General features: G+C 41.3%; 4 protein-coding genes across 4 annotated transcripts; 1 reads left to right on the top strand and 3 right to left on the bottom strand.

Moving 5' to 3' along the window:
* Nucleotides 1–752: 752 nt before the first annotated feature.
* Nucleotides 753–3,741, bottom strand: LOC139771712 (odorant receptor 13a-like). The gene is made up of 9 exons (XM_071704683.1): nucleotides 3,583–3,741; nucleotides 3,400–3,519; nucleotides 2,651–2,768; nucleotides 2,296–2,557; nucleotides 2,112–2,228; nucleotides 1,945–2,035; nucleotides 1,661–1,797; nucleotides 1,460–1,592; nucleotides 753–1,388 (listed from the first exon to the last, which is right to left on the bottom strand). Exons 1-9 carry the CDS (start codon nucleotides 3,724–3,726, stop codon nucleotides 1,338–1,340), a joined length of 1,173 nt encoding a protein of 390 aa, XP_071560784.1. The 5' UTR covers nucleotides 3,727–3,741; the 3' UTR covers nucleotides 753–1,337.
* Nucleotides 3,742–4,224: 483 nt separating this feature from the next.
* On the bottom strand, nucleotides 4,225–6,882 carry LOC139771731 (uncharacterized). Its single transcript, XM_071704717.1, has 7 exons — nucleotides 6,739–6,882; nucleotides 6,528–6,647; nucleotides 5,885–6,002; nucleotides 5,517–5,778; nucleotides 5,229–5,354; nucleotides 4,757–5,071; nucleotides 4,225–4,614 (listed from the first exon to the last, which is right to left on the bottom strand). Exons 1-7 carry the CDS (start codon nucleotides 6,880–6,882, stop codon nucleotides 4,425–4,427), a joined length of 1,275 nt encoding a protein of 424 aa, XP_071560818.1. The 3' UTR covers nucleotides 4,225–4,424.
* A 2,188-nt stretch (nucleotides 6,883–9,070) lies between these two features.
* Nucleotides 9,071–13,152, top strand: Ipla2-via (calcium-independent phospholipase A2 VIA). The gene is made up of 3 exons (XM_071704665.1): nucleotides 9,071–9,568; nucleotides 9,808–9,898; nucleotides 10,116–13,152. Exons 1-3 carry the CDS (start codon nucleotides 9,342–9,344, stop codon nucleotides 12,198–12,200), a joined length of 2,403 nt encoding a protein of 800 aa, XP_071560766.1. The 5' UTR covers nucleotides 9,071–9,341; the 3' UTR covers nucleotides 12,201–13,152.
* LOC139771704 (uncharacterized) lies at nucleotides 13,126–23,276 on the bottom strand. Its single transcript, XM_071704666.1, has 4 exons — nucleotides 22,146–23,276; nucleotides 16,153–16,330; nucleotides 15,268–15,355; nucleotides 13,126–14,264 (listed from the first exon to the last, which is right to left on the bottom strand). The coding sequence occupies exons 1-4, from the start codon at nucleotides 22,264–22,266 to the stop codon at nucleotides 13,563–13,565; spliced, it is 1,089 nt and encodes a 362-aa protein (XP_071560767.1). The 5' UTR covers nucleotides 22,267–23,276; the 3' UTR covers nucleotides 13,126–13,562.
* Between the last annotated feature and the right edge of the window lie 3,930 nt (nucleotides 23,277–27,206).

Below are 27,206 nucleotides of genomic sequence, written 5' to 3'. Positions count from 1 at the left end.
ATGTAAAAATGTATAGATAAATTTATATATATATATATTTATTAGGGTGGTCCTTATATATATTTACTCGACAAAAAAATTTTTTTTAATTTTTTTTGTGGCACCCCTCAGAATGTTTCCAATTCGCAAAAAAATAATCCCTGCCAAAGCTCAGCTCGATCGGATAACGGAAACCCGTGCCCCCGGATTTTTAAACATTTGAGTTCTTTTGTATTAAACTGTTTATTCCATCAACATTGGTTTTTAAAACGGATTTGAAAATACGCTTTAAAAACCAATGTTAATGGAATAAACATTTTAATACAAGAGAACTCAAATGTTTAAAAATCCGAGGGCACGAGTTTCCGTTATCCGATCGAGCTGAGCTTTGGCAGGGATTATTTTTTTGCGAATTGAAACATTCTGGGGGGTGCCGCAGAATAAATTTAAAAGTCGAAAAATAAGGACCACCCTAATATATATATATATATATATATATATATCGTTTTCGATGGTTCATTTTGGAGTCTACAAAAATATTATTCCTGTTCTATAAGAGATACGTAGCAAAAGTTTCGGACCCAAGAATATGAAAAAGATGATAAGACATTTACGTAGATGTTCATTGATAAGAATAGGTTGCGAATTCCTTTCCGCATGCGGAACGTATCGATTATAGAATTAAAAAAAAATTCCTCAGTCTTTTAATGTAAGGGTCTTTCACTTTTCTCTTTGTCTTTCCAGGAACTAATGAAAGAACATATAGACTTTACTGTATACTGTAATTTTATTCAAAGCAATTGACAGCAGAGAATCAGTTTAAGATCAATCTTTGACGAATTAAAAAGCACGACAGACTACTTTAGCAGACATTGCGGATGGTCGTGAGGAAAAAAGACAACTTTACTTTATATTTTTCGCGTGATAACCGTGAATGAGTGTAAGTTGTAAATACCTTGTAATTGTATTGCGAAATTATATCGATACAAGTTCATATACGTATGTATATTGCGTTACGTAAAGATTACAGTTTTTCTAAATTATTGAACCTTATTATAACTCATAACCATAATAAGCTAACAATTTTTACATGTTTTTTTTCTTTTATTACACAAAAAGCTTCAGAGTTACGTCTATTTTTTCACGATTCAACTTTTGTTTGATTTCAAGTATCAATTAATACACAGAGACGAGCGAGTGATACAAATTCGCTACAGTTCGTTACACTATTGCTATAAATTGTTACTCACGCGCAAATAAGTATTATACTTGCCTTGATATAAACACGTCAAAATTGTGATTTTTGCGAACGGACTGGATGCAGGACTGATATTTTGGACATTGATCGCTTTGCTTAATTATTCCAAAGACGAGAGTACGGTAAAGTACGACATTGAAGTTTGCACGACCTTAAAACACATGTTACTAAATAAACTGTTGTTTTACAACAATTATAATATATGTATATTATAATTTTTACCATGGTGAAGTTTTCCATTGAGAAAATAAAAATTTTGCTAGCGCTTAAGAAGATTGGTTGAAGACTCTTTTGCATCACAAACAGAAGCATCCTTTGCGACTTGGTGGGCGTTTCGTACCAAAGGCTATTATAGCTGCAATGCTTGAATGATACGCTAACTAAATTCCAATAAAATAATTGTCACAAAATCATTCGTCTTACATTTTATCGCGGGTTTGAAGACTGTGATCTATCAATTTTTGTCCCTCGAAACTAAGGAAGAATATATGAATCAATTGACCAACGACATACATGACGTACCTTATCATTTCTAAAATACTGGCTTTCCGCTGTGTGACCTTCAATACGAAAAATATAATATTTTATTTCCTTGCGCATATGTGTGCCTTTAATTTATTATAATTTTAAAAAGTGATGTGATTATCTGATTTTAAATGTGTCAGGAACACATGTTGGATAGAAACTTGGAATGGATAAACACGTACTTGTAATAAGGTAATGCTGATCATTATTGTATTTAGCGCTAGTTGTATAGTCAGCGTTAATGAAAACGTATCTCCGATCAGTTGTGCGAATCTATGGCAAGAGTGAGAGATACAATAATAACACGAATTAAAATTTCTCTCTCTATCTCTACATTGACATTACTCACTTTAAAGCCTTTCGGTGCGTGTACACGGAGAATGCAATTCGTTTGCGGTACGTGTCACTTATATGAGAATGTAAAACTTTCATAGCATCATTATATATCAATCGTTCAAACCGAAATCTGCAAATATATTCGCAATGATATACGCGTGGCAACAATTTTGCTAACAAGACTAAATTGTTTTTACCCGACTAGTGCAAAAATACTGCAAACATGTTCGATGTAAGTTAGGAGCATGCAGTCGTGAGAGACTATCACAGTCACAGCAATTTCCCAAGCCATTATAGAATGTGAGAAAATATAGAAGAAATATTTCCTCTCGTCAACGAAGTAATATCCTGGATATGTCGGCAGTATAGGACGGGATTCGTTGAGAGGCAAAACAACATCCAACACTTGCGGTATGAGGGATATAGATATAAACACATATACGCCAAAATAGTAATACACTGCAACACGAATCGGTAGTTAAATGGTAATTTTGTAAACAAAATAGAGACAGAGATGGACATAAAGCTGGAAATTGCTTGAGCCATTCTTACACGAATATCCTAAAGAATATCGCCTCCCGTTCTTGGCATATCTCTTCATAATTTCATACTCTTCTGGTGTTTCCAATTCGTTCCAATCAACGAATAACTGATCAATGAGAACTTTCATCTAGCGATGTACCAACGATTAATGATAAACTTTTCTTCGTGGCTTAATATGTTCTAACAATGGAACAAACTCGTGCACACGCACACGCACACGCACAATGTATTCGGATATATACATATACATATAACATCACGATATAAGATATTGAGACTAAGTTTACACGTTACCATTAATCGGGTTTAATAATATCTGATAGTTATAATTTCTTAAAATGCATTTCGTTTACACGAAGAGATATTATTTTATTTCCAAATAATGAAATCTTGATCTTGTCAAAGAAATACAGCAGATATATGTACTTTTCATAATTTTATCTTATAAGTTGAGGCAATACAATCATATATAACAACTCGCTTGGCCTTTACACGTTTCTTCAAAACCGAATTTATAAGTCTACATTTCTTCATCATCAACGGGTGCAGAGTAATTAACAACTGGTGTTATAAAAATCGGATTTAAGCATTTATATGACATTTTACGTCAGTATAGTTATATATATATATATATATAACTACTGATGTTATTAAACCCGATTAATGGTAACGTGTAAACATAATTATATTGTGTACGCTTGGGCATAATATTATACATGTAATACGAACACCGCAAGAAATGAAATAATTTTACGTACTTTACATCGGTTAAAGTAACACGTATACAGCTTCACCAATGTTATAGTGGTTAGTATATAGGCCGACATAGTATGAAAGATACATTGCAAGTTTCCTTGGCATGTAACAAATTTAGCTATCTAGAAATTCAAATGTTTAAGCTATCGCTATTGCACTTTTATTATGAGAATGATCGATTTTACCTGTGGAATAATCATAGAAATCGTGCTCAAAGTCATCAAGATCAAACAGATCAACCTCGTTATTGGTCTCTGATAGGGCCACTGGCCGGATAATGACGACAGTTTCTTAACAAGATCATAATAGTGACTCGAGTTGACGTTCATAGTTTTAGTCACAGATATAGAGTCTTTCGTCTCTGACTTTGTCTAGATAACTGATTTCGGCTTTTATCTTACCTAGAAGATTCCATTCTCTCGGTACGAAGGATAATTTAAGATCTTGGACAGGTCATGCATAATGCAAATGTTACACGCCTACAATGTTTTCTCATATAATTGCCACGACACAGCTGTCGCAATCGTTTCCACGAAGCACGACATAGTTTGTATTCGAACGATAGTAGTATTTATTCCTTTGACACTAAATATTAGGTAGAGAAAAGTGAAGCCCCCATTGGTAGGCGTGTCGCTTAGCATGTTAGCAAGCTTCCCCCGAATGGAACTTATCGATCAGTCGAGTACTTCTTTTTCTTGTCACGGTAGTTGGAAGTTCTGGAAGCAACCTCTTCATTCGGAAAGTCAAATCTACGTTTAACGATGAGACTTTTACCTTTGATAAAACTTGATACAAGTTAGGTATACAAATTATCAGTATTACGTATATATGGTTAACAAAAGTATATTATTATGTAATAAAAGTATTAGAGAGACACGTATATTGTTTTCGATGGCTCAATTCGATGTCGACTGTTGTCGCTCGATTGTTGGACACAGGAAGTTACGTGGTTATTGAAAGGATGCGAGTACCGTAAAGTACGACATTGAGGTTTGTAGAATCTTTAAAGCAAGAGCATCGTGTGTCATTATATAAGAAATTTTCGAGACAATCGTTTTGCGACCCGAAACAATTCTCTCTTTACCATAGTGAAGCTTTGTAGCGAGAAAATATAAATTTTGCCGGCACTTAAGAAACTCGGGTGAAAACTCCTCATCATCACTAGCACGACTATCTTTTGTAATTTCATGGATGCTTTGTACCAAGAGCTGCTATACCTGCGATATTTTTATTTTAAGATACACGAAATACAAGAAATAAAAATATACATACATACATACATATGACGTATGGTATAAATATATGTAAGTCACACGTTTCTTTTTTCTAGTGAATCGAAAATAATTGCAAACGTCTTACATCTTATCGTGTATCTGGTGGCTGTGATCTATCAACCTTTGTCCTTCGAAGCTAAGGAAGAACAAATGAATCAGTTGACCAACGATATAGAACACGTACCTCGTTGCTTCTAAGATATCGCTAGTGTCCTGTGTAATCTGCAGCACGAAAAATATAACGTTTGAATACATTGTGCAGAGATTGGGTGTCTCGGATCTTGTAAGAATTATTATTATTAAACGTACTTGTAGCAAAGTAATACTCATCCCTATCGTTACTATCAACATCTGCATAGCAAAAGGTACGGTAAATGTGTCTTCGAGAAGTTGCGCATATCTGTGACAAACGGGAAAGAGAAGAGCGAAATTCTAATCGTGAGCCAAAGAGTGAGTTCATTTACATGCGTCCATTTCTATGCCATGTAAATGTGGGCGTTTACGTTTTATTAAATTTTATACTGTTCACGAGACTCGCGCGTCGTGTGCACACTCACTCTAAAGCTTCGCGGTGTTTACGCACGAGGAATGCAACTCTCTTGGAATATGTCGCGTCGCTGTTTATCGATGGCATAAATTCAATTTTTTTCTCACAATCGTGAAACAAATGTTCGTAATGAAATCTGTAAATATTACCTGTATACATATACATATACATAGCTTATGCAATCTTGACTCTGTTGAATGTGAGGCACATATTCAACGATCGCGATGCTTTGGTGTGTGCTTTGGCGTGAGCTTTTTGTGTGAGCTCACTGTGCAACGATTATAAATTCGTTCCTTACCCGGTTATAGCAAACATGCTGCAAACATGCTCGACATACGTTACAAACAAACAATCGTGGGCAATTATACCGGCTATGACGATCTCCCAGGCCACGACGGCATGCCAGAATATTTGAAAGAAATGGTCTCGGATATCGACAAAGTAGTATCCTCGATACGGCGGTAATACGGGACGAGACTCGTTGAGAGGCAGCACGATATCGAGGGTATGCGGTATAAGGGACATTGACATGAACACGAATATCGCCGCGAAGCAATATACTGCAACGTATAATACACGAGATATAATTAGTGAAATACCTGGGAAAATCGAGAATTAATTAATGCGCGCGTTCTCGCGTTCGGATATCTCATAGTCATATCTCACCGGAATATACCAAAGAGAATCGTCTACCATTCGCGGCGTAAGACTTCATAATTTCATACTCCTCAGAAGTATTTAATTCTTTCCACGCCCAGAACAAGGACTGAGTGAGGCCTTTAATCTGGTAAAGAGCATCGATCGATATAGTCTTGTTAATGTTAAGGTGTCTCTTACAAATTAAGAGTTAAAGAGAAAATACATATATATTTTTTCTCTTCCCGCTTCTGCTTTTTAAATTTCTAATTAACTCGCAACCTCTTCGGTTGGACATATAATTGCAGTTGCGGGGGACATACGTATAATACTCGGTCGGACATATAATCGCGTACTTATACACTGAGAAAAAAAAGCTGTTGCTTCAATTAAAGTGCTATCACGGGGTGCCAAAAACATAAGTAGTTTATTCAATTGTATTATTATTATTAGATCCAATATCTGGATTATTAAACCAATAATTAAATTATTGCCAAAACATAAGTAGTTTATTCAAAAACATAAGTAAATAATTAAATTATTGGTTTAATAATCCAGATATTGGGTCTAACAATAATACAATTGAATAAATTACTTATGTTTTTGGCACCCCGTGATAGCACTTTAATTGAAGCAACAACTTTTTTTTCTCAGTGTATGTTACGAAACATACTGTACGAGTGTTGAATTGAAAGGTGTACACCTTCAATAGAGCCACGATTGACAGTAAGTACGCTGTCATTGCCTGAAAAGTGCAATGCAAGTTTCTGTTGCACATAAATTGATATGCTATCTGGAAAAAAAAGGTACAGTCGGTTACAGTCGGTTTTTCTAACAAATTCTTTCGTCGATTCGTCGGAATCGGTAATCATCACGTGCGTTACCTGTGGTACGAGTATAGTTAATAAGACTGCGGTTAACAAGGCGATACGTAACGCTCTTGTTTTTGGCCTTAGATACGGCCACATACCGGTGAGAGATGATATTTTATAAACGACATCGTAATAATGGCTAGAAATAGTTTCCATAGCTCCCGGAGAAACCCTGCACACCTCGGCTTGGCCCACGTGCGCTGTCAGCCGTGCCGTGTGCCAATCAATTCCAAATCCAAACTTTTCTCAACAACCGGTTGTATCCTCTGTCACGATCACGATCAACGAATTTACGAATTATAAGAGCTGCTGCTGCTGCTGCTGTTACTACTATCGGACGTAAAAGAGAAAAAAGACTATCCCTCGAATCGTGATAAAACCGTCACTATGTACTTGCCGGATTCTCGCTAAATAATTTTGCATGTGTCATTTTTGCATCTCTCACGATGATTGACACGTAGATCTTGTGGTTAGAGATGTTAGAGCTGTAGCATTTGTTCTCTTGACACTAATTGTAAGTGCCCCATGTCCACTAGCTATTATATATATAGTAGCTATTATAAAGTAGTCTGAACGTTTCCTGGCTTCCCTGGCTTCCCAGATGCCGGTTTTCCAAGTTTCCCTTCAAAGTACCTTATAGCTTATAGCTGAATATATCGATCGGAAAAAATAATACTTATACGATGAAATTAATACTTTCCGTTCCTAGTGGTTGGTAGGGTGCCCTCAGGTGCCCTCGCATCTCGCGTCACGCGTCACGCGTCACGCGTGTTGCAGGTGTTGCTGCTTGTTGCCCGGGTAGCCGACTGCCGAGAGACGCTTTGCGCATCCTTTTCTTCGGACTCTGAGAAAGAATAAGCGACGCGTGTGATCCGCGTTCAATAATAGAGCGTTGTTCCAACAGAAATTAAAGGCTCTGTTTTAAGCGTTATATGTAAGTACAATATATCTATCTAGCATTGTAACAAACTCTGCTTAAAGCTGAATCAAACCGAGTTTGTTTTTCGTATTATATATATATATATAAAGTTTACATAATCATAATATGTATAATTTTTGTTACATTACGTTCTTGTGTACTATAGTCAGAGATATATCACGTATCACTGCAGACTACGTTTATACAGCGGCTTATAATATTATAATCCGGTTTTTAATAACTATCGTGTATACTATATCCGATCCAAGGTTTTCCTTCTTTTGATTATAACGATCGTTTATTATAAATATACATGAATTCCTATAATTTTGATACTCTAAACATTTAAATCAATCTTTGATGCACATGTAAACGTATAGTGAGTAAAACTATAATATGAAAAGTTGTAGTTCAAGTATCAAAAAAGGTTCATATCTAAATGATCATATTATGATGAAAAGAAAAATTTTGGTTCGGGTAAGTACATATTAGTATAGTATACGGTAGTTAATATAGTTATTAAACCAGATTATAAGCTGCTGTGTAAATATAGTCACTACGATCATTGGCTACTGCCAATCGCGCTTAATTGCTCAAGGATAATTTTCTGATACTTCTGAAACACACGAGTATTAAGTATATGTACGTACGTACATACATACAAACAATTGCGGTCTCTTCTCAAGTTAAGCGCCTTTCTCGCGCGTAAAGGTTAGTGAAGGTTAATCAGTTGCGATCTAACTTTTCCAACGTGATATTTTTTATCGATGCGATCGCGTGTGTTGTTTTCATTTATCTACGAGATTAAAATATTTTTTATTTTACTCAATTCTATTTATTTTATTTATTTTTATCTCCTTTTATAAAGTCTTATTTAATTTTAAATATTTATTATTAAATCTTAATAAATTTTACAACTTAATAATAGTTATTATTATATTAAATATAGCCGGAATACCCCCCCCCCTTTCATTCTTTTATATAAAATGATATAGAATTTTTATTTTTTTACAAAATTCTAATTTATTCTTTATTTTTATTATTATAATATTAAGATCACTAATTATATTATATCTTTATGTAAATATAATACTTAATTCTATATTTTTTTATCAATTTAAATCTAAACTTCAAATCTTAAAATTTACTTTTAAAAATAATTTAAATTTTTTAATTCAAACCAGTTTACTAATATCCTTAATTAAAGCTCATGTAGAGGCTCCTGTTTATGGGTCAATAATTAAATCATTCAAGATCATCGCCATGTTGATTATTGCACTGACGCGTTCTTTATACTTGCTCACAAATAACTTGTCCTGCTTGCACTAGTTCCGTTCAGTGCAGTGCAATATGAACTCAGTGTAGCAATAAAGAACAAACCTACACTGACAGCTGACAGCCCTTTGTTGTACTTGGCGTTTTCGCTGCGCGAGGTCTCTCGGGTTGGTTCGCCTGTCATTACTGTCGTGTGTCGTTCATCTCGATCAGATGGGATAATCTCGCATAAACGTTACGTCGGGCGAGCGGGACGAGGCAAAGCAAGGCAAAGTGCGAGATACGAACGAGCTGTTATGTCGCGTTTTTGCGATGCGATGAGGTAACGGGAAGTTGTGTAACATCTCATCGCGGTAGAGATACTCGCGTTTTCCCGTACTTCCCGTTCACTCGCCCGGTTGTCAGCTGCGACGATAACACCATGGCTTGGCTCGGCACGATCGCGAACAACGTGCTGCGGAACATCACTTTCTCGGACACGCCGCCGAGCGTGGTTCTGGAGGTCCGGCCGGACCAGTACAGCAATCGGCACATACACTCCCGCGAGGACGGCATCGTTCTCTACGGGCCCGGTGGTAAGAAAAATCAGGAAAAATACGAGATCGTCCTGCACAGGCCGTGCACGGAGACCCTGCATGAAGCGTACAGGTACATCTTGTTATTTTGGCGCAAAAAACAATATTGTGATTATAAATATTATTTATTTTATAAGTTATTTGTAATGTATAATAATTAATTGTAATCGTTTTCTTGAAAGAAGCTATTGGATTTTTCAACTTTATATTTAACTTTCTATTGTCTATATATCTTTTATATGTTCTATTTCCTATCTTTATTGATCTTTCGAGACTTGGATGTTTTCTTGACTTTTAAATGTTTCATTTCAGTCTGTTTCGATCTGAAACTCTACAAGGTGCGGAGGAACGATTTTCAATATATAAAGACAAAGTCCCTGTGCTTGTGCAGATAGTGCGTGAGGTAACGTTTCTTATATATGTTTATATAAAGTGTAGTGATTAAGTATACTTTAAAGAAATTCCATTCTCACACACATATTACACATCTCTTTATATCTTTTATACATAATTTAAAAAAGATTTTGAGATAATCATCATTATTTTATAATTAATATATAATTTGCATTAATTTATAATGGATAATATTTATAATTGATTTTATCTTCTTTTCCTTCAAGATGTGCAGTGTTGGAAAAATTCAAAAACTCTGCGACACTCTCACACAACACCCAACGTGGACTTTAGCGCATCTAGCCGCGTACTTTGCCCTCCACGATGCGTTCACGCATGTGATCGTCAACAGCCAACTCAACAGTGGCGATTCGGAGACCGGTATCTCGCCCCTGCAAGTCGCCATACAGACACACAACCTCCGCACCGTCGAGATGCTGATAGCGGCGAAGAGTTCGCTGGAGCATCTGGATTACAATGCGAATACCGTCTATCATTACGCGGCTACGTCTACTAAGGACATCATTCTCGCTCTGGGTTCGGGTCTTCCAAACAGTTTGAATAGTCGTAACAGCAACGGTCACACCCCTATGCATGTCGCGTGCCTGAACGACAAGCCTGATTGTGTGAGAGCGCTCCTGTTAATCGGCGCCGACGTAAACATACCCGCTTCCGAAGGTCAGCCCTCCAGTCCCGGCTACGTTGGCGATTACCTGCACCGGAACAAACCGAACGTGCTTCACCCGGAGGATATGAAGTTCGGTGGCACGCCGTTGCATTGGTCGCGTAGTCGCGAGGTGATCACGGCGCTGATCGACACCAACTGCGATATCGACGCGCTCAACTTCGACGGGCGTACCGCGCTACACGTGATGGTGATGCGCAAACGGCTGCCTTGCGTGGTCGCTCTGCTGGGCCACATGGCATCCGTCAACATCGTCGACAACGACGGCAACACACCGCTGCACCTTGCGGTTGAGGCAGAGACACCGGCCATCGTGCAGGCGCTCATCGGTTTCGGCTCCGACATCGACGCGCAGAACTGGAAGGCGGAAACACCTAGGCACAAAGCGAACGTCGACACCACCGATGGCAACAAGATAATCTATATGTTGCATGCGGTTGGCGCGCAGAGGTGCCCGCCAGAAATGGCGGGTTGTCATCTCGGCTGCAAGCACGGCGAGAACTATACTGGTATTGCGCCAGAGGAACCACCACATTATATACCGCGCACGATTCTCGACCAGATGCTTCACGTTTCCGGCATGGAGAAGATGGCCGAGCCCGGAAATCGTAAGCGAATCAAGGGCGGTAGGCTGCTTTGTCTCGATGGCGGCGGTATTCGGGGACTAGTGCTTATACAGACGCTGCTGGAGATCGAATCGGTGCTGCGCAAACCCGTGGTGCACTGCTTCGACTGGATCGCCGGCACGTCCACCGGCGGTATCCTGGGACTCGGTCTCGCCGCTGGTAAGTCTCTACGGGAATGTCAGGCACTCTACTTTCGTATTAAGGAGAACGCCTTCGTGGGCTCGCGGCCTTACAACAGCGAAGGTCTGGAGAAGGAGTTGAAGGAATGTCTCGGCGCTGATACCGTCATGGCCGACATCCAAAAACCAAAGATAATGATCACGGGCGTGCTCGCCGATCGTAAGCCCGTGGATCTTCATCTGTTCCGCAACTACGAGGCGCCCAGCGCGATCCTGAAGTTGCCGGAGAGCTCAATGTTCAAACCGACATTGTCGCCGCGGGAGCAGTTGCTTTGGAAAGCGGCGAGAGCGACCGGTGCGGCGCCGTCGTACTTCCGAGCGTTCGGCCGTTTTCTGGATGGCGGTCTGATCGCTAATAATCCCACTCTGGACGCTATGACGGAGATCCATGAATACAATCTGGCTCTAAAGGCTATTGATCGCGAGAAGGAGGTGATACCACTGTCGCTGGTAGTCTCCCTCGGCACAGGAACCATACCGACCACGTATACCCTGAATGAGATCGACGTTTTCCGACCGGACAGTCTCTGGGACACCGCCAAACTCGCGTTCGGTATCTCGGCGCTTGGCACGCTGCTGGTCGATCAGGCAACAGCCAGCGACGGCCGTGTAGTCGATCGCGCTCGCACCTGGTGCTCCATGATCGGTGTACCGTACTATAGATTCAGTCCGCATCTATCGACGGAAGTCGCCATGGACGAGAAGAACGATGAGATATTGGTGAACATGATCTGGACCGCGAAGGCGTTCATGCACGCGAATCGAGATGTGGTGCAGGAACTGGCAACCATCATCGGGCGTGACTCCGGTTTGGAGGACTAAGAAGAAGGACTTTAAGGGAATGTCGTTGAAAAGAAAAGTACCTGGTTGCAGAATCACGTCGCACGCACATACACATTCACGCTTGGTATAATTATATCGATAATTTACCGCTGGCTCGGTTAACGATTATATAATTAGCCTAGCAATTATCTCGTTACGTAGCGTGTATTATAGTTACTTCTTCACCGCTACTTGCCGCCGATGTCTCGACAAATGTGATATTAGATTGCCTTTTTTCCTCCGCTCGCGTTATAGACAACGTGATTCGCGAGATGTTCACATGTGCTCGTACATATCTTCTTTTCTCTCTCATAATTCTAACTCAGTGGAGATTACATTTTTCTCCTAGTCACTGGAAATCTCGTGGAATGGTACACATAAGTTAGTATACATATTTTTTATATAATTTGTAAATCTGTTTGTAAGTTCTGTGTTTAAAACGGTTTATATCGTTCCTATTTTTCTGCAAATAGTCTCGAAGAATTGGAATGTCGCACATTGAGCCATAACTCAAGAATATTTAGGTAATAGATCTGTTTTATTTGTATTGTAAACAAATTTAATGACAGTTAAAAGGTTACTTATTCAAACCTATTGTGTGTGTGTTGATTTGTAATATTTATTCAAATATAGTTAAATAGCTAAATTGCGCGCGCTATGCGCGCGCCTGTGTTGTTTTAGTTCTCTCTCTTCTAAAGAGGGCACGTCATCGCTACTAGAATCTATCGAAATATTGTTGTCGCTTTTCCACGATGCGGATTGGTTCTCTTGTTGCGCTTACTTCATGAGCGGCTGTCATGGCATATTTTGACAGTTGTGTGGTTAATAGTGTAATAGTAACAGTGAAATGTTAAAGTTACGCGCGCCTGTAATGTCTAATAAATTAAAAAAAAAGGTTACAAAGCAATCGAATAATATGTCTCGCTTTGTAGAATAAAGTTAAGTAAATCAATTTAATGTCATTAAGTACAACACCGCTATTGTTTTAAGTACTTTACAGAGTTTTATTAAACGCCCGATATATATTCGATTGAATTAAATCTCGATGAGTCGTTAATAGCGTACTATCGTCTACGCTCAAAGTTTATCAAGCACACGCATACATACACATACACGCACACGCCGCTGCGTTATATCAAGACTCAAACACGACTCGCAATCAGAGGGAGAGGATAACGCAGTCTTGGTTTCATTCATCAGAGAAATATTGTCTCGACTAATTTATCCATAGTAAATAGTTTCCTATCCGACGGGCAATAGTTTACGATTGTATTTTACTCGATGTATGCCGCGCAGTCTCATTCGGCCTTGTGAAAATCTCCAAGAATTGTTTCGTATCGCCTCCCATCTTCAGCTCGCGGTCTATCGAGGTCCCATGTAGTACGGCGGTTGCGCCATGGACGCCGATATGTAGGGGTAAAAGGAGGGATGCGACGACACACTCTGCGGCTGGTAATCATTCTCTTCACCGTGCACAGCGTATCCCTCTGCGGTAGGGTAGTATTGTCCATGTACACAAGCGTAGGGCGCTTTAGCGGCAGCGGCCGCGCCGCTGCTCATTTCCGCGGAGTACTTGAGACCGTCCGGATACCCCTTGGCGTCCGGGTACTTGGGCAGATCGTAGGGCTTAGTCTGCAGATCCGGATACTTGGTCGCCGTCGACTCGTGGTGGTGATGATACTTGGTACCGGTCATCTCGTGGTGGTACTTGGTGCCGGCCATCTCATGGTGGTACTTGGCGACCTCGTGGCACTTCGCCTCGGCGTAGCTTCTGGCCGTCGTTTCGTACGTCGGTTTGGTAGGATGATCGACGGCGGAATACTTCGCGACCGTCTCGTTGACCCAGACCGGTCGGGCCAGGTCATAGGCGCTGGACTTCGGTTCGTGGTAGGTCGTCGGTCGTTCGTACGCCTTCACGCCGGTGTCCGGGTACAAGCGGGCATAGGTGCAGTCCGAGGAGCCGGCCGAGGAGTCGAGGGAGGTTCCCGGCGACGGAAGCCCGCCTCTGTGCACGATGATGCCCATCTGATCGTCCGACTTCGGCTTCCTGCGACGAGGTTGGTACTACGAACAGTATCACATCGTGTTTAAATTAGTCTCAAGACGCTCTATTGGAACCATATTACATTACGAGGAATAAAAAATCTTTTAAATTCTTTTTTTGCGCTATACGATGAATTTTTTGTGTCTGATGTAATCCGATATGATTGCAGTGAGTTTAACTCTGAGTTTAACTTTGAAAAGAATATACGGATATGTGTCTTTTTACTTAATCCCCAATGAATTAACGTTGTAATTTCGTGCCTGCATACAAAATAAATGGACACAAAAATTACATATAAGAAATTTATTTAAGAAAATTTTATAAGTTGTTTTATGTCTGTTTAATGTTTTGTTCTACATGTCTGTCTATTTTTTTTCTTTTACTCTGTTCATTTTGCGTTATAATGCCAGATTTTTAATTTCAGATAGATATTATTTCAACAACCTTGCCTTTTGCGCGTACATGTTTATCTTTCATGTACATTATATTTATATAGCTTGTTATTAACAAACTTTGTGCATGATAAAAATATTATTATTTCTATGAAGATAAACTTACGAAATCGACGAAATCGGGCTTTTAAAACGCGATCGTACAATCGGATTAAATTAGTAAATACATTAAACAGATGATTGTTTTTTTCTTTTTCCAACAAAGCTGAACCCGGTAAAAGCTCCGTCGCGTCTCGTCCTCGCCGTTCCACTTTCTCGCCTCGCAGTGGAGCGGCGACACGGATGGCTTCATCGCAGTGAATTCATTTCCCCTTCTCGTAAATCATCGCCGACGCGGTGGGATTCAAATCGCTCGGGCGATCGGGCCTCGATTAACCACTCGAGCGCTCGAAGATGAATGCGCGCTGCACGCGTTAATTCGTTCCGCCATCCCGCGCGAATCGGGCCGCTCGATCGCGAATCCGCGCAATTTCGTAACGCGCGAGATACATTCCCCCGTATTAGCCCTGATGATATGCGCGATTCCGCTGTGGCCGCGTGTCATCCGTCAGTTAATTCGGCGGTCGATTACCTTGTAGTGCGGATGCTGCTTCTTGTGTGCGTTCCTCAGTCTCTCGGCTTCCTCGATGAACGGCTGCTTCTCGCCGTCGCTCAGAATCCTGCAGCAGACACATCTCGCAATCTCTAGTATCGCCACTGTACGCGATGAGCACTCAAAATTATCGAATTTTACTGCGATAGATGCTGAATTGATTTGATATAAAAAAAGGGGTGTGTTGATATATTTTTTCGTCTTCTATTTTTATTCTCGTGATGCTTCATTAACTTGAAGTAATAATCTGCCTTACACGCGCATTATATTTTTTTCTTTGGTATCTGCATGTTATCCGGATGTTATACAGAACGATTATAAAGTCTATATGCAGTTTGGAATTTTCATAACTTTTGTTTTTTAATGAAATTAATATGTAAAAGATATTAGAATTACAATTTAGTGAAGTATGTATTAAGATTTGCTTAGGAAAGTTTTTCTAACAGATGGATTGAAAGAGAGGTGGATCAATCTCGTGACCACAGCGTTACCAAATTTGCCGATCGGATTTATTTCTGGAAAACATGCTGAGACTATTGTTTATTCAACAAAATCTCGCTCTTTAGATGATTCGCGGACTAAGATAATGCGATTTGAAGTGTTACTGTAAATCGACTGCAAAACGTATTTGTAGAATTTCAGAATCGTATCTCGGTTTTTGTTTTACGTAATGACGGATGACCAAGAATAAATGTACATAAAACTGAAGTAAAGTCTTTCTCTTTTTACAGATTAATTTTATAGAATGGAAGCTACGAAAATTTGAAACTACGTAAAGACTGTATAATCACTCTGTGTAAAATGCGCGAAACGACTGGGTTTTTCTCTGACGTTTCTGCTTATGTCTAGTTGAAGCTGGATTACCTCCACAATTTTCCCAGCGTCTTCGACAGCTCAGCATTGTGCAATTGCGGATACTGGTCGGCCAATCTTCGCCTTGCCGCCTGCGCCCACACCATGAAGGCGTTCATCGGGCGCTTCACGTGGGCGCTTCTTCTCCCGCTGGCGCGCGAAGTTACCGGAAGTAGCGTCCAATCGTATCCTGCAAATATACATGGGACTAATTCATATATGGCTTAATCCATATACATGTATAGTGTATAGTCTTCGAGATCTCGGGAAGAAACAAATCACAAGACTCTGGCGCATCATCACACGCGCCAGAGAAAAACTCGCTCTTTATCTAATTCGATAAATCTATAAGTATATAACTTCCACATAAGCTTCAGTGGATACCCTCGAATTTTAGAAGTATCTTCAGTAGTATTGAATTTCAGATAATTATTGGAAAATTTTAATCAATAGAGAAGTACTCGATTTTGTCTCTTAGCCGTTTTTTTCCATTGCTTCATTTAACATCTGTATTCAAATTAATTAAATAATTAAAACGACTGCCTGTCCTGGTATTATTTTCTATTTAACTGTAAGACCGACAAACATGAAAGGTATGTTATAAACGACACGTGATAACAGGAATTTTCTGGTTCGTATCTTGCCGTCTTCGTGGGCACCGGAAGTAGTCCTGTCTGCGGAATCGGATTGTAAAGGAATACGAGATAAAACTACACCTGTATCCTCGCGGCTCGTGCGGCCGATTCGACCGACATTTGTTAGCGCCGTCGGTCTCTCTCTCCCCCCTTCTTCCGTCTCCTCTTTATTTAACTTCTTTACGAAGAACGCGATAGGACTTTTACGACCTGAAAATCATACGAAGAGATAGAAAGAGAGAGAGAGAGACATTGAGTAGGATGTTCTCTCTCTCTTTCTCTCTCTGTTTCTATTTCTCTCCCGTTACTCCTCCGCATTAAGAAACTAATTATTATTACTACTAGGCAGTCATTTCCTCTCAAACGCAAATAACTCACTGGAATCTCGGGTCGTGTAGGTCAACTTGAGATTCGGTTTTTTTCAGTGAAGAAAAACTCTATCTTTTCTTCGGGAGATGATCATAACATCAGCCAATCTGAACGCGTGGGGAAAATTAAAAAATAAAAACATAGCTTATAAATACCCATTTCGTGAATGCTGAGTACTTTTTTCCAATTAGAATTGAATATTTTAATTTGAGCCTGAAGAAAAACATTTAACTTTTAAAGTTAAAATGAGATAATTTCTTATTTTGTATATTTACGTATCTCGTGTCATATCTTACATTTAAAAAATTCAGTTGAATTAGACTGTAGGCGAAACGCGTCAGTGGATATGGTAACATCAAAGTTTATCACGAAGTAGCCCTACTTATATGTGGTCGAGACGTTAAGTGACGTAAGTGCTCCGGATTACCGAAAATTCCGCGCATCGCATCGCTTAATAAGGATTCAGCTCCGGATGTGGATTCCTACATTTCACTTCGTGGGAAAAAAGAACTCCGGGCAAGCCCGAGGTCGTAAAACCTTGTCTCCCTTCGAACAAATGTATACCGACTTATGTAAATCTGTCCTGCGCTCTCTCTCACCGCGGTCTCCTAAATCTTAATTCCCCGGCCCGAAAGAGCACGGTCTGGTCCAAATTGGAGGAGGCAGACCCCGAAGGAATGAGGAAGAGCTCGAGATGCAAGGCGGTAATTAGGCCGATTCGGAGATTGCGTAATATCCCGTGTGTGCAAGATTGATGAAATTGACTTTAGCAAGTAATTAAACTCTCGTCTTACAACATATCCTTTTCTTCGCACGATTGAAAATCACTTTAGAGGAATATTCAGACTAGGAGCCGTCTCGTTTAACTACTCGCTTGTTATTTTGTATAAATAATGTGGCAAAGATTCAAGAATATTCTGCTTAGTCGCGGAATGAGTGTGTATAACATTCATTAATTTCTCTGGTCTCTCTCTCTCTCTCTCTCTCTCTCTCTCTCTCTCTCTCTCTCTCTCTCTCTCTCTCTCTCTCTCTCTCTCTCTCTCTCTCTCTCTCTCTCTCTCTCTCTCTCTCTCTCTCTCTCTCTCTCTCTCTCTCTCTCTCTCAATCTCAATATCTTTTATTATTTTTCACAAGATTGATACGATTATATATCTTGGAAGAGATGAAGAAAGAAAAGCATTACACGTGTTAAGACAGATTAAAAATATGGAGTTGAGAAGATAACAAATTTAAATATCAATTTAGCTGCATTGAGGCCGAATCGAATTTCTTATTTCTAATTGTTTGTATTTCTAATCGTCATTGAGCACTTAGGGAGCGAGTCAACGAGGGTGAATGGGGAAAGAGGGTATGGGCGAGACCACGGGAAAGATGGTGCACGTGACGAAGCGTCAACTCGGGGTTTGGGAAGCTGGTGGGAGCTAATTACCGTGGGTCCACGGTCCACTGGCGCGGCACTTGTGTCGGCGCCTTTCAGCATCCGGGGGAGGTCCTTCGTCGACGCCTGCGCCGATAGCCGCGGCCGAAATACAAATTTTACACGGAAACGCGGAAGGGCTTTGCGAAGAACGCGACGGGAATAGAGGAAATTTCGCGCGAACCGGGTCGATTAGGCGTGCAGAAGGCATCGGTCCTTAGGAGGGACGGCCCCTCTTTTGAGGCCCGACGGTACCGACAATGTAGGTGAACCCCTCAATCGCTGGAGCCTTACATAGAACGGCAAAAAGAAGCATTTCTGCACCTCTGCCTTTTTAATAATTGTATATAGAAGAAAAGGAAGACTCGTCTCGCGAGTAGAGTTGAATTAGAAAACAACATTGTTACGTTCGTCCGAAATAAAGCGGGGATTAAGCGGCACAATGAGGCTTTATCTCGAGGCGACGTTGACATATCGTTATCAGTGAATTAATCGATCTCTGGCATCGAGCATAGTCGGTGATCAAGCGGATAAATCTCGAATCGCGGAATTGAGAGATCCGTTCGCCAGATCGTCAGATACCTAATTTTAAGCTCTTTTCCTCCCTCCCCCGTTTCAATTTGGCTAATTACGGGCGACTCGGGGCAACGGGCTAATTAACGACTCGAATCGGTGAATCGGCGGATCGGCGAGTGACCGAGAACTCGCACGTTTTTTTCAGGATCGTGAATGGCTTTTGAGCTGCGAGATCAGGACCGTAGTTAGCGCGCCCGTGCTACAATAGACGGGTTGTGCGGCCTGGTGAATGAACCGGTGTGCTCGGCCATCAATGGCGACCTGTCGTCGACTCTTGCTACATTAACTCCTTTACAAATCCGCCTGTTACAAATCCTCCCGCCTTTAACGAGGCCCTCTTAAACGCTTCGACACCTCGTCCCGTCGATGTTTGACATCGCTACGTAGCTCGTCGCCACGTGCCCGACGATCCTCGGCTCGCGCCGCGCCGTCCAACTTCGCGATGCAAGGAGAATTTAGCGCGGTACCAAGGTGGTACCAATGCTGATCGGCGAAATGAGGCATCCGAAATCGAATGAGACGAGATAATCGAAATTTAAATCAAGTCGGATAAGACGATTAGACCCTAATGTGTTAATCCTGGTGACCGGCACTGTCCAAAGTTTCTAAAACTCTTGTAAAAATATTATAATTACAGGTGACCCTCGAATAATTGTATTTGAACTGCACAGTAAAAAATTATAATAACCCTACTTTTTAAGTGTCTTTTCAATAACCCCTTGGAACTAAATGTCCAATTTTATGTATATATATTTGGAGTCTTGAACCGCACGGTTTTCAATAGCACGGAACGTGATCTCCAAAATTGAATTCCAAGTCTCAAATAACATGGTTTTCAATAACATGGAACTAATTAATTGTGTTATTCGAGAATTACCTTGTACATCTGATATGTTTGAAATTTTGTCATAGCTACATGACAATTTAAAGTAAAAATGTGACCGGCACTATCAATGTTTAAAAAAAAACGCTTGTATACAATAATTACCATCCGATATAAAATTTTGACATAGCTATATACGTAAAGTAAGAATGCGTTATCCATCAACACGCTGTATCTATGAGAGGATACAGTCTCATTTAATTTCAGTCATATTATAGAATATTTTAACATTATGATATTAAAAATTTTACACGTGGGTAAGATACGCGAGATTGCTAATAAGCAGACAACATGATAAATGAGATAATTCGCGTAATTTCATAACGCGAAATTCCAGTATCTATCCGAGACTCATCCGTGCTTCGTATGGCTTCGAGTAATATCAAGGGACACCTGTATTTTTGTCGAGTGGATACTTTGTAACGAAATGCGCATCGCTTAGCACCGGTGGATCAAATATTTACTCGTGGTGCAGACGCGGGCTTGTCCCTTCTCGAGCTATATGATAAACTATTTGGATTATACATTCCTGCGTGCGTTCGACGTTCACGAGCGTCTCGCGCGTGCCGTCGGGTTTTCAACTTCAACCATCAACGGATTCAAGTATCCGTCACTCTGCTGTCGTTTCTGGCACTATCTAATCTAACTAAACACATCTCAGATTTGATCTTAAAACGGGAGCGCGTTATGATTCGCGGTATCCTTCGCCGAGTGGATCGGTTATCGTCGAAACGCCCTCAGAGATCCCCTCAGAGATTCTCGATTCTCCTAGGAATATATCTGTTTAATGAAGAGTATGCGGGTGAATCTGTAAAGATTCGACGAGAGATACTAACATAGTTCGCGTATCTCGCATCTAGACCCCGCTAGAATAGCCAGCCGCAGACTCGAGAAAAGGGCGACGCGTCCGCGGCGTTTCCTCCTAATCCGCTACATCGACCAGACCCCATTAATCCTCGTAATTATTCGCGTCGCGATTGTCCAACATCTCGTGGACAGAATTAGTCCGGCAGAGATATCATCCCCAGGCGATTTCCACCTGTCCGTCCTGTCCGGGTGCCGCTGCCCCCCCCGGCGCGCGGCGCGGCGGCGACGATCGTGCCCGCATCTCTTCTGGCGAAACCTCGTCGTCGCGGAGACGACCAAGTCTCGACGCGCGCCGTAAATCACGGGCCCTGCGCGCCCCTCCCGCGACGGTGATCTTTCAGATTTAATTCGGTACTAACATAATTAGCGGCGGTGGCAGGCGCGTATACGCCTCGTCTCGCTCTGCTCGCAGCACCTGCCGTGCCAGCGAAGTTTCCCCTCTCGGAGAAATATAGCCGAGGAGGATCGTTCGCGAGGAGAGGACGATAGCTATATTTCTCCGCCTCGTCCGACTCCGCTCTGCCGCCGCCGTTACCGCCGCGCTCTTTCTCCCCCTTGTCGGGCACCACCCCTGCTTTCCGCTTTCTACTCTCGCGAATATCGCCCGGATAAATCGGCGAGCGGCCAAAGCGGAGAAGAGAGCGATGCGGCCGACGACGCGGGCTTTCAGCGCCAATTACCAGTTTGCCTTCCCTCCCTAAATGACTCGATAAAGACTGCAACGACTGGGCGAAAAAGAACGAGGCGGCGAATGGACGCCCGCGTTTCGCGTGCTATTTCGGATGACTGATATTTTTTCGTCTGCCAATTTCGATCTGCAGTTTGTTTCGTCGACGCCATTCGATATCGCGTCCGAGCGTCGCAAACGTAGATTATTTTTTATATTTTGTAAATGTTTTATGATTTTTTTTTAAAACTTCTCTCTTCGAGAAAACGTGCCTAAAAGCTCGTAATAAAAAAAAAATCGTAAATAATTATATCTGAACCAGATTACGCAAACTAATAGTCAATTTTTCGTCAAGTGTCCGTTCAAAACGCGATGCTTCGTGGTATTTATTCTTTGTTTATTACTCAAATTTTTTTCTTATGTGTAGTTGACTGGAACTCTCCTCAAAATATGTAAACATCATTGTGATTTAATTTCCTCTCACTATTTTTCAAGAATATTGCTCATTATGTGAAACTCTCCCTACACTCATTACATTTTCTTAGATAGATTTATGTTGTACGATTATACGCCAATTACAAAATTGCATACCTTGCAGTAGCTTGCCCACAGCATCGTCCAAGGAATTATTGTTGCCATGTTCGTTGCTGGAAGAGCCGGCTTTACCCTCCGACAATGACGACAAGCCGTTGTTATTATGATGGGCTTCCATTTTTAATTAAACGCAAAAGACACTCTCACTGACGGCGGTCAATGCCCACGATCACCAAAAACTATATCTCTCATAGATGACAAAGATTCGCGAGTTCAAGAACGCATTCTCGAACGTTAAAAATATCACTCAAATAATCATCGGCAAATTAAATGGCAAATTTCGACGGGACGTAAAATGCATCTCGTGGATATCTGTCGCAGATAAGCGGGATTCTCGGTAAGAAATCTCCGGCGCAGGAAGAGGAGAGGCTCGATAATTAATCGAGGGTTATCAGAGCGCGATTTATCGGGTCGGGTATAGGTCGCCGAATCTTCTTTATGGCTACTTAGTCGACCCCGCGCGACCTTATCCGCATCGAATATATATTTTCTTTATCCCGATTGATTAAACCGATTCCCGCGAACTCGTAGATCACTCAGAGATTCACTTCGTTATCGGCTCCAAGAAACATTAGACGGAAATCGTTGCGACGGAACGCGACGCGACGCGACGCGACGCGTTGAGAGGAGAGGAGGAACGCACTCTCTTCGGGAATCACCCGAGCTGTAGCTCTCCTCGACTTATCTTTCGTCAATGGATCCTTTCTCGGAGGATTCTGCGTCCTTCTCGCATTCGATGCAAGACGGCTCAAGAGTCGTAGGGCACGCTACTTCGAGGGGTGCCACATCGTGCGGGAGAAGATTCGTCCTGGCCGACCTCGAGATCATCGAGTCGCGTCATAGTTAAAATCCACGGCGTCTCTCTTTATCGGTACTGGTCGCTTCTCTTTATCTCTTTATCGGTTATCGAGGACGGGAGATAGCGTGAACTGAGACGCCGTGTCGTCCCTTATCCGATCTCTGGCTCGCGACATCGAATGGATGACCCGAGATCGGGAGAGACGCGACGGCGCGGCGGCGGTACTGGCGAATCAGGTAAACTCCGATGGCCGACTGATCGGCCGAGAGGAGAGACGCGACGACGGACCCGATGGATTCAGGGAGGCGAAGGAAGCCGTCTGCACGGCTCACAGCCGCACAGGTTGGTCCACGGATTGGAAGAGGCCGAGGCCGAGGCGAGACGAGACGAGCGCACACGTCTGGCACACGCACCGAAACCGTCGGGCGGATGGCAGACCGCGGAGGCGGTTCCGTGGACCACCTACCTCTGGTGGGGGGAGACACGTAGGATCTTCCTCCTTTCTCTTCTTCACCGTCCTTCGTCCTCCTCTCTTTCTCTTCGTCGTCGGTTCCTCGTGCCCGCGTCGGCCTCTCGGCATATCCTGCGGTGCAATCCTGCACCACCGCCGTTTCTGCATCGCAATTCCTCGTAATTCCTGACGCGACGGTCCTTTCTCCGTGGAAAACTGTGAAATCTGAGAGTCCTATGGAATCACGAAGCCGCGCCTCGTCATCGAGTGGTTTTTCTCCCTTTTTTTTTCTATCTTACTGAATACGCAGAAAAGCTCATACCGCTTTTAGCGAGAATATTAGCAGAAAGATTGAATATTAATAATAGATTATTTAGTTGAGACAAATTTGATTTTTTAAACACAAATATCAATAATAATTTTTAAATTATGAATGAGTGAAAAGAATTCCCGAATTATACTTCAGAGTACTATACTTCAGAGAGGGATAGAAAATTATTTCCTGAAATATTCGAAGGGAGAGTTTAAAAAAAATTTTATTTTGGACCTTATTTATCAATTTTTGTCAAAGGAAAGAGAGAAAGAAATATATTATACTACTTACAAGAATGTTTCTTGGACTTTTTGTGTTGTATTGTATTGTAGTAATGCGGAATTTAAAGATCCGCAGATAATACGCATCCGGCTTACGATACCCACTTTGCAATTTGTTCGCGACGAAGCGTCGACTAATTACCGTCCGTTTGTTGTCGCGAACGTGTAGATCGTATGTGAAAAGGTCGCTGGGAAGTGGACCGCTAGTTTACTGATCGTACGCGAATAAATGATTAATGATAAGGGCCCGAGAGAAGGAGTTTTCACGCACACATCAGCGTGACCATCACGTAGCGACTGGCAATCTTTAACTTATATTATCTATGTATTTGGGAAAAATCTTGCATTGCACCGTCGGCGTCGCGATTGTGTTCTCACCAAAAACGACCTAAGGAAAAGTCAAAATAATGTCAATTTGACATTACATTGACAAAAATGACGTAAATTTGGTCAATATGACCAAATATATTCTGTTCTCCTTGGGGAAGGAATTTTCTATTTCGCCCTAAGTTATATTCACCTTGATACATTTTCTTTCGGTGGGTCCTGCATGTAAATCCGCGAGAATAACATCGCGTCGACACGGAATGCGAAAAAAGTGCGTACGACAAAATAGAGCAGCGTGACGTTCAGAAGAGCGAGAGAAGGGAGGGCAGAAGAGAGCAGCGAGTTCTCGAAGCGGTTCCCTCCTCCGTCCGGCGGTCCCGAAAGGCGAGCCTAATTATACAACGAATTTAATGAATGAGTGAGCTAGCAAATACAGTGGCTCATACAAACCATGGGCGTATATAAACCACGGTCAATGCCGTGTGGCGGCTTTTGTGGTGAGATCAAAGAGAGCATCTCTTGCTCTCGCACTTTGCGGGATTAACTCGCGCTACCACCGGCGCGTGAACGCACGCGAGTGCGCGACCCCGGCTCCCTCGCGGATTAAAGATTACGACATTCCTGTCCGGGTGCTCCACTCCAGAGAGCATAGATAGCGTCGTCTCAATATCTGTTCCAATCTTTCGTAATTGTGCACAAATATAAATGACCTATGTTGAAACGCGAGCTGGACCGACACGACGAAACTAACACATTTAGCATTTCTGATAAGGACAAAAGATAACCTGGTAAGTTATTTGTAAATCGACATCTCGATAAAAATCTTTTTCAACTTTGCCGAGGTATTTGGAAAATGAAGAATGTAAATTTTTCTTCTACATTTCTGTGCTCGACTTAGCTGATTAGCAGCCTATTGCAACTGCAATTGCAATAAAACTAAAAATGATAACAACATAATAATTTATCCCATGTTGGTAGACGAATAAAAATACAAAAATGTGATTTATAAATATAAATTATATAATAAATAAATGGATAATATAAATATAATTATTATATAGAAATAGAATAATATAGATATAATTATATATAAATGTATATATAACAATTAATATAATTATATAATAAAAAATCAAGTCAAGTTTTCAATAACTTTTTTATAATTCTCATAGTCGTTATTTCCATATCTTAATTGAGATAGAATTAATTATAAAATTAATCTGAAATGGAACTAGCGTGGCGATTAGCACTTTTCATCAATTTGTGCGCTCGTTCCGCGAGATACTCGTTCGTCCGCACATCCTTCAAATGTCTGCCCGGGCGCGCGCTTGTATTATGCACCGGCCGCGGTGCGCCGGCAATGCAAATTTAGCCCGACGGGAACAATAATATTGATTTCACGAAGTCGGAATTTTGCTCTTGCCGAGATAAACATCCCGACGCGCGCGCACGTGGCGTCAATATGGGCCTTTCCCCGGTGTACGTAAGCGAGAATTCGTTTCTCTCTTTCTCTTTGTCTCTCTCAGAGCCGCTCCTGAGGCACAGCCTCGGCGTTTCCATCCGGGGAAACATTCGCACCAGCTTCGCATCCGTGTCTCTTTATTTCGAGGCGATTATTACATCCTCTTTGAATATCCAAAGCTACGTTTAACATTTGAATAAACAGTAGGTAGTATAAAATTAAAAAAAATATGTCTTTCTCTCTTTTTCTTTAAACAGTACAGCAATAAAAAGAATTTAATATAGAGGAAGAGAATTTAGTGATTTAATCAATTAGAATTAGAAGACATAATTCAAAGATATATCTTTCAAAAGAAAATCATATAAAAGAATTATAAATTCATACAAAAGGTGTATAAAAGCAAAACTTGAACTCTACATTTTCCAAAAAATGATAAAGTAAAAAAGTTTATTATGAATTTAAATAAATTGCTTCGATTTTCCTTTATCTCAAATATTTTGAAAGATGTTAAGTATTAATTTTTATAATTTTTTTTATATGTGTTTATCTGGGAATAATGGACAATAAAAAAATATCTATCTCTTATCTGGCTATCGAAAAAGATTTAATATGACTTTCACTTTCGTGCTCTCGAAATGTGCATTCGTACCTCTTAATCTCGATAAGTATTAATTATATATCGTTATTAATCACGGATGTAACAGAACCGGGAACGATAAGGGGGAGAGATCACCGTTGGAAAGCCCGGCGGTGGATCGAGGGATACATATCGAATACGCAAGGCGACTCTCCCTCGTCGCCGCGATAAAATAATAATTCCAGCAATTCCTGGGGGTCGGGACGGCGTGCCGTCGGGCACTTGAAAGGATCCCATGGGGCGGGGGACGTGGCGAGGGGGGAGGGAGGTCGGTAGAGCCGGGTACCCGACACATGTAGCCCCCCGGGTGGCGAGCACCGGCGACTCGCGCACGGACCCCCAACGGAGACACGAGCCTCGAGACATTCTGCGCCGTCATCATCGCGTCCCGGCAACGTCATTGCGTAGTACATGAGGCCGATAGCTACACGTGTACGAGTGTACGCGTGTCGGCAAACACGCGCGGCAAATGTACGCGACCCGATTTTTCGCGGATCGCGGTTAAATCATTTTCGCAAGAACGGCATAAGTTAATCTCACTCGGGAATCGATCCGCGGAGGAATGATAATTAAAGAGCTGCCTTTTTGATTTTAGCGAATTAATTAAAGGATCTTGGTGCAATTTAACAACTGAAGAATATCCAACGCAGATTTTCCTTTAAGTTTGAAGAAATAATTCTTAAAATTGAGAGGAAAAAAATTAAACTTTGATTAATCCTTTGGAACTCTTAGAAGACAATTAGATTACTGTTGCATACTGATAATTTATTTGAAGCCAGATTATGAAT

Source organism: Temnothorax nylanderi, unplaced genomic scaffold (genome assembly GCF_030848795.1).
Source record: "Temnothorax nylanderi isolate EJ_2023f unplaced genomic scaffold, tnyl_v1.0 TNYL_tig0043_pilon, whole genome shotgun sequence".
NCBI classification, from domain to species: domain Eukaryota; kingdom Metazoa; phylum Arthropoda; class Insecta; order Hymenoptera; family Formicidae; genus Temnothorax; species Temnothorax nylanderi.
Note: the sequence above shows the minus strand (reverse complement) of the source record. Positions and strands in the feature narration are given on the sequence as shown.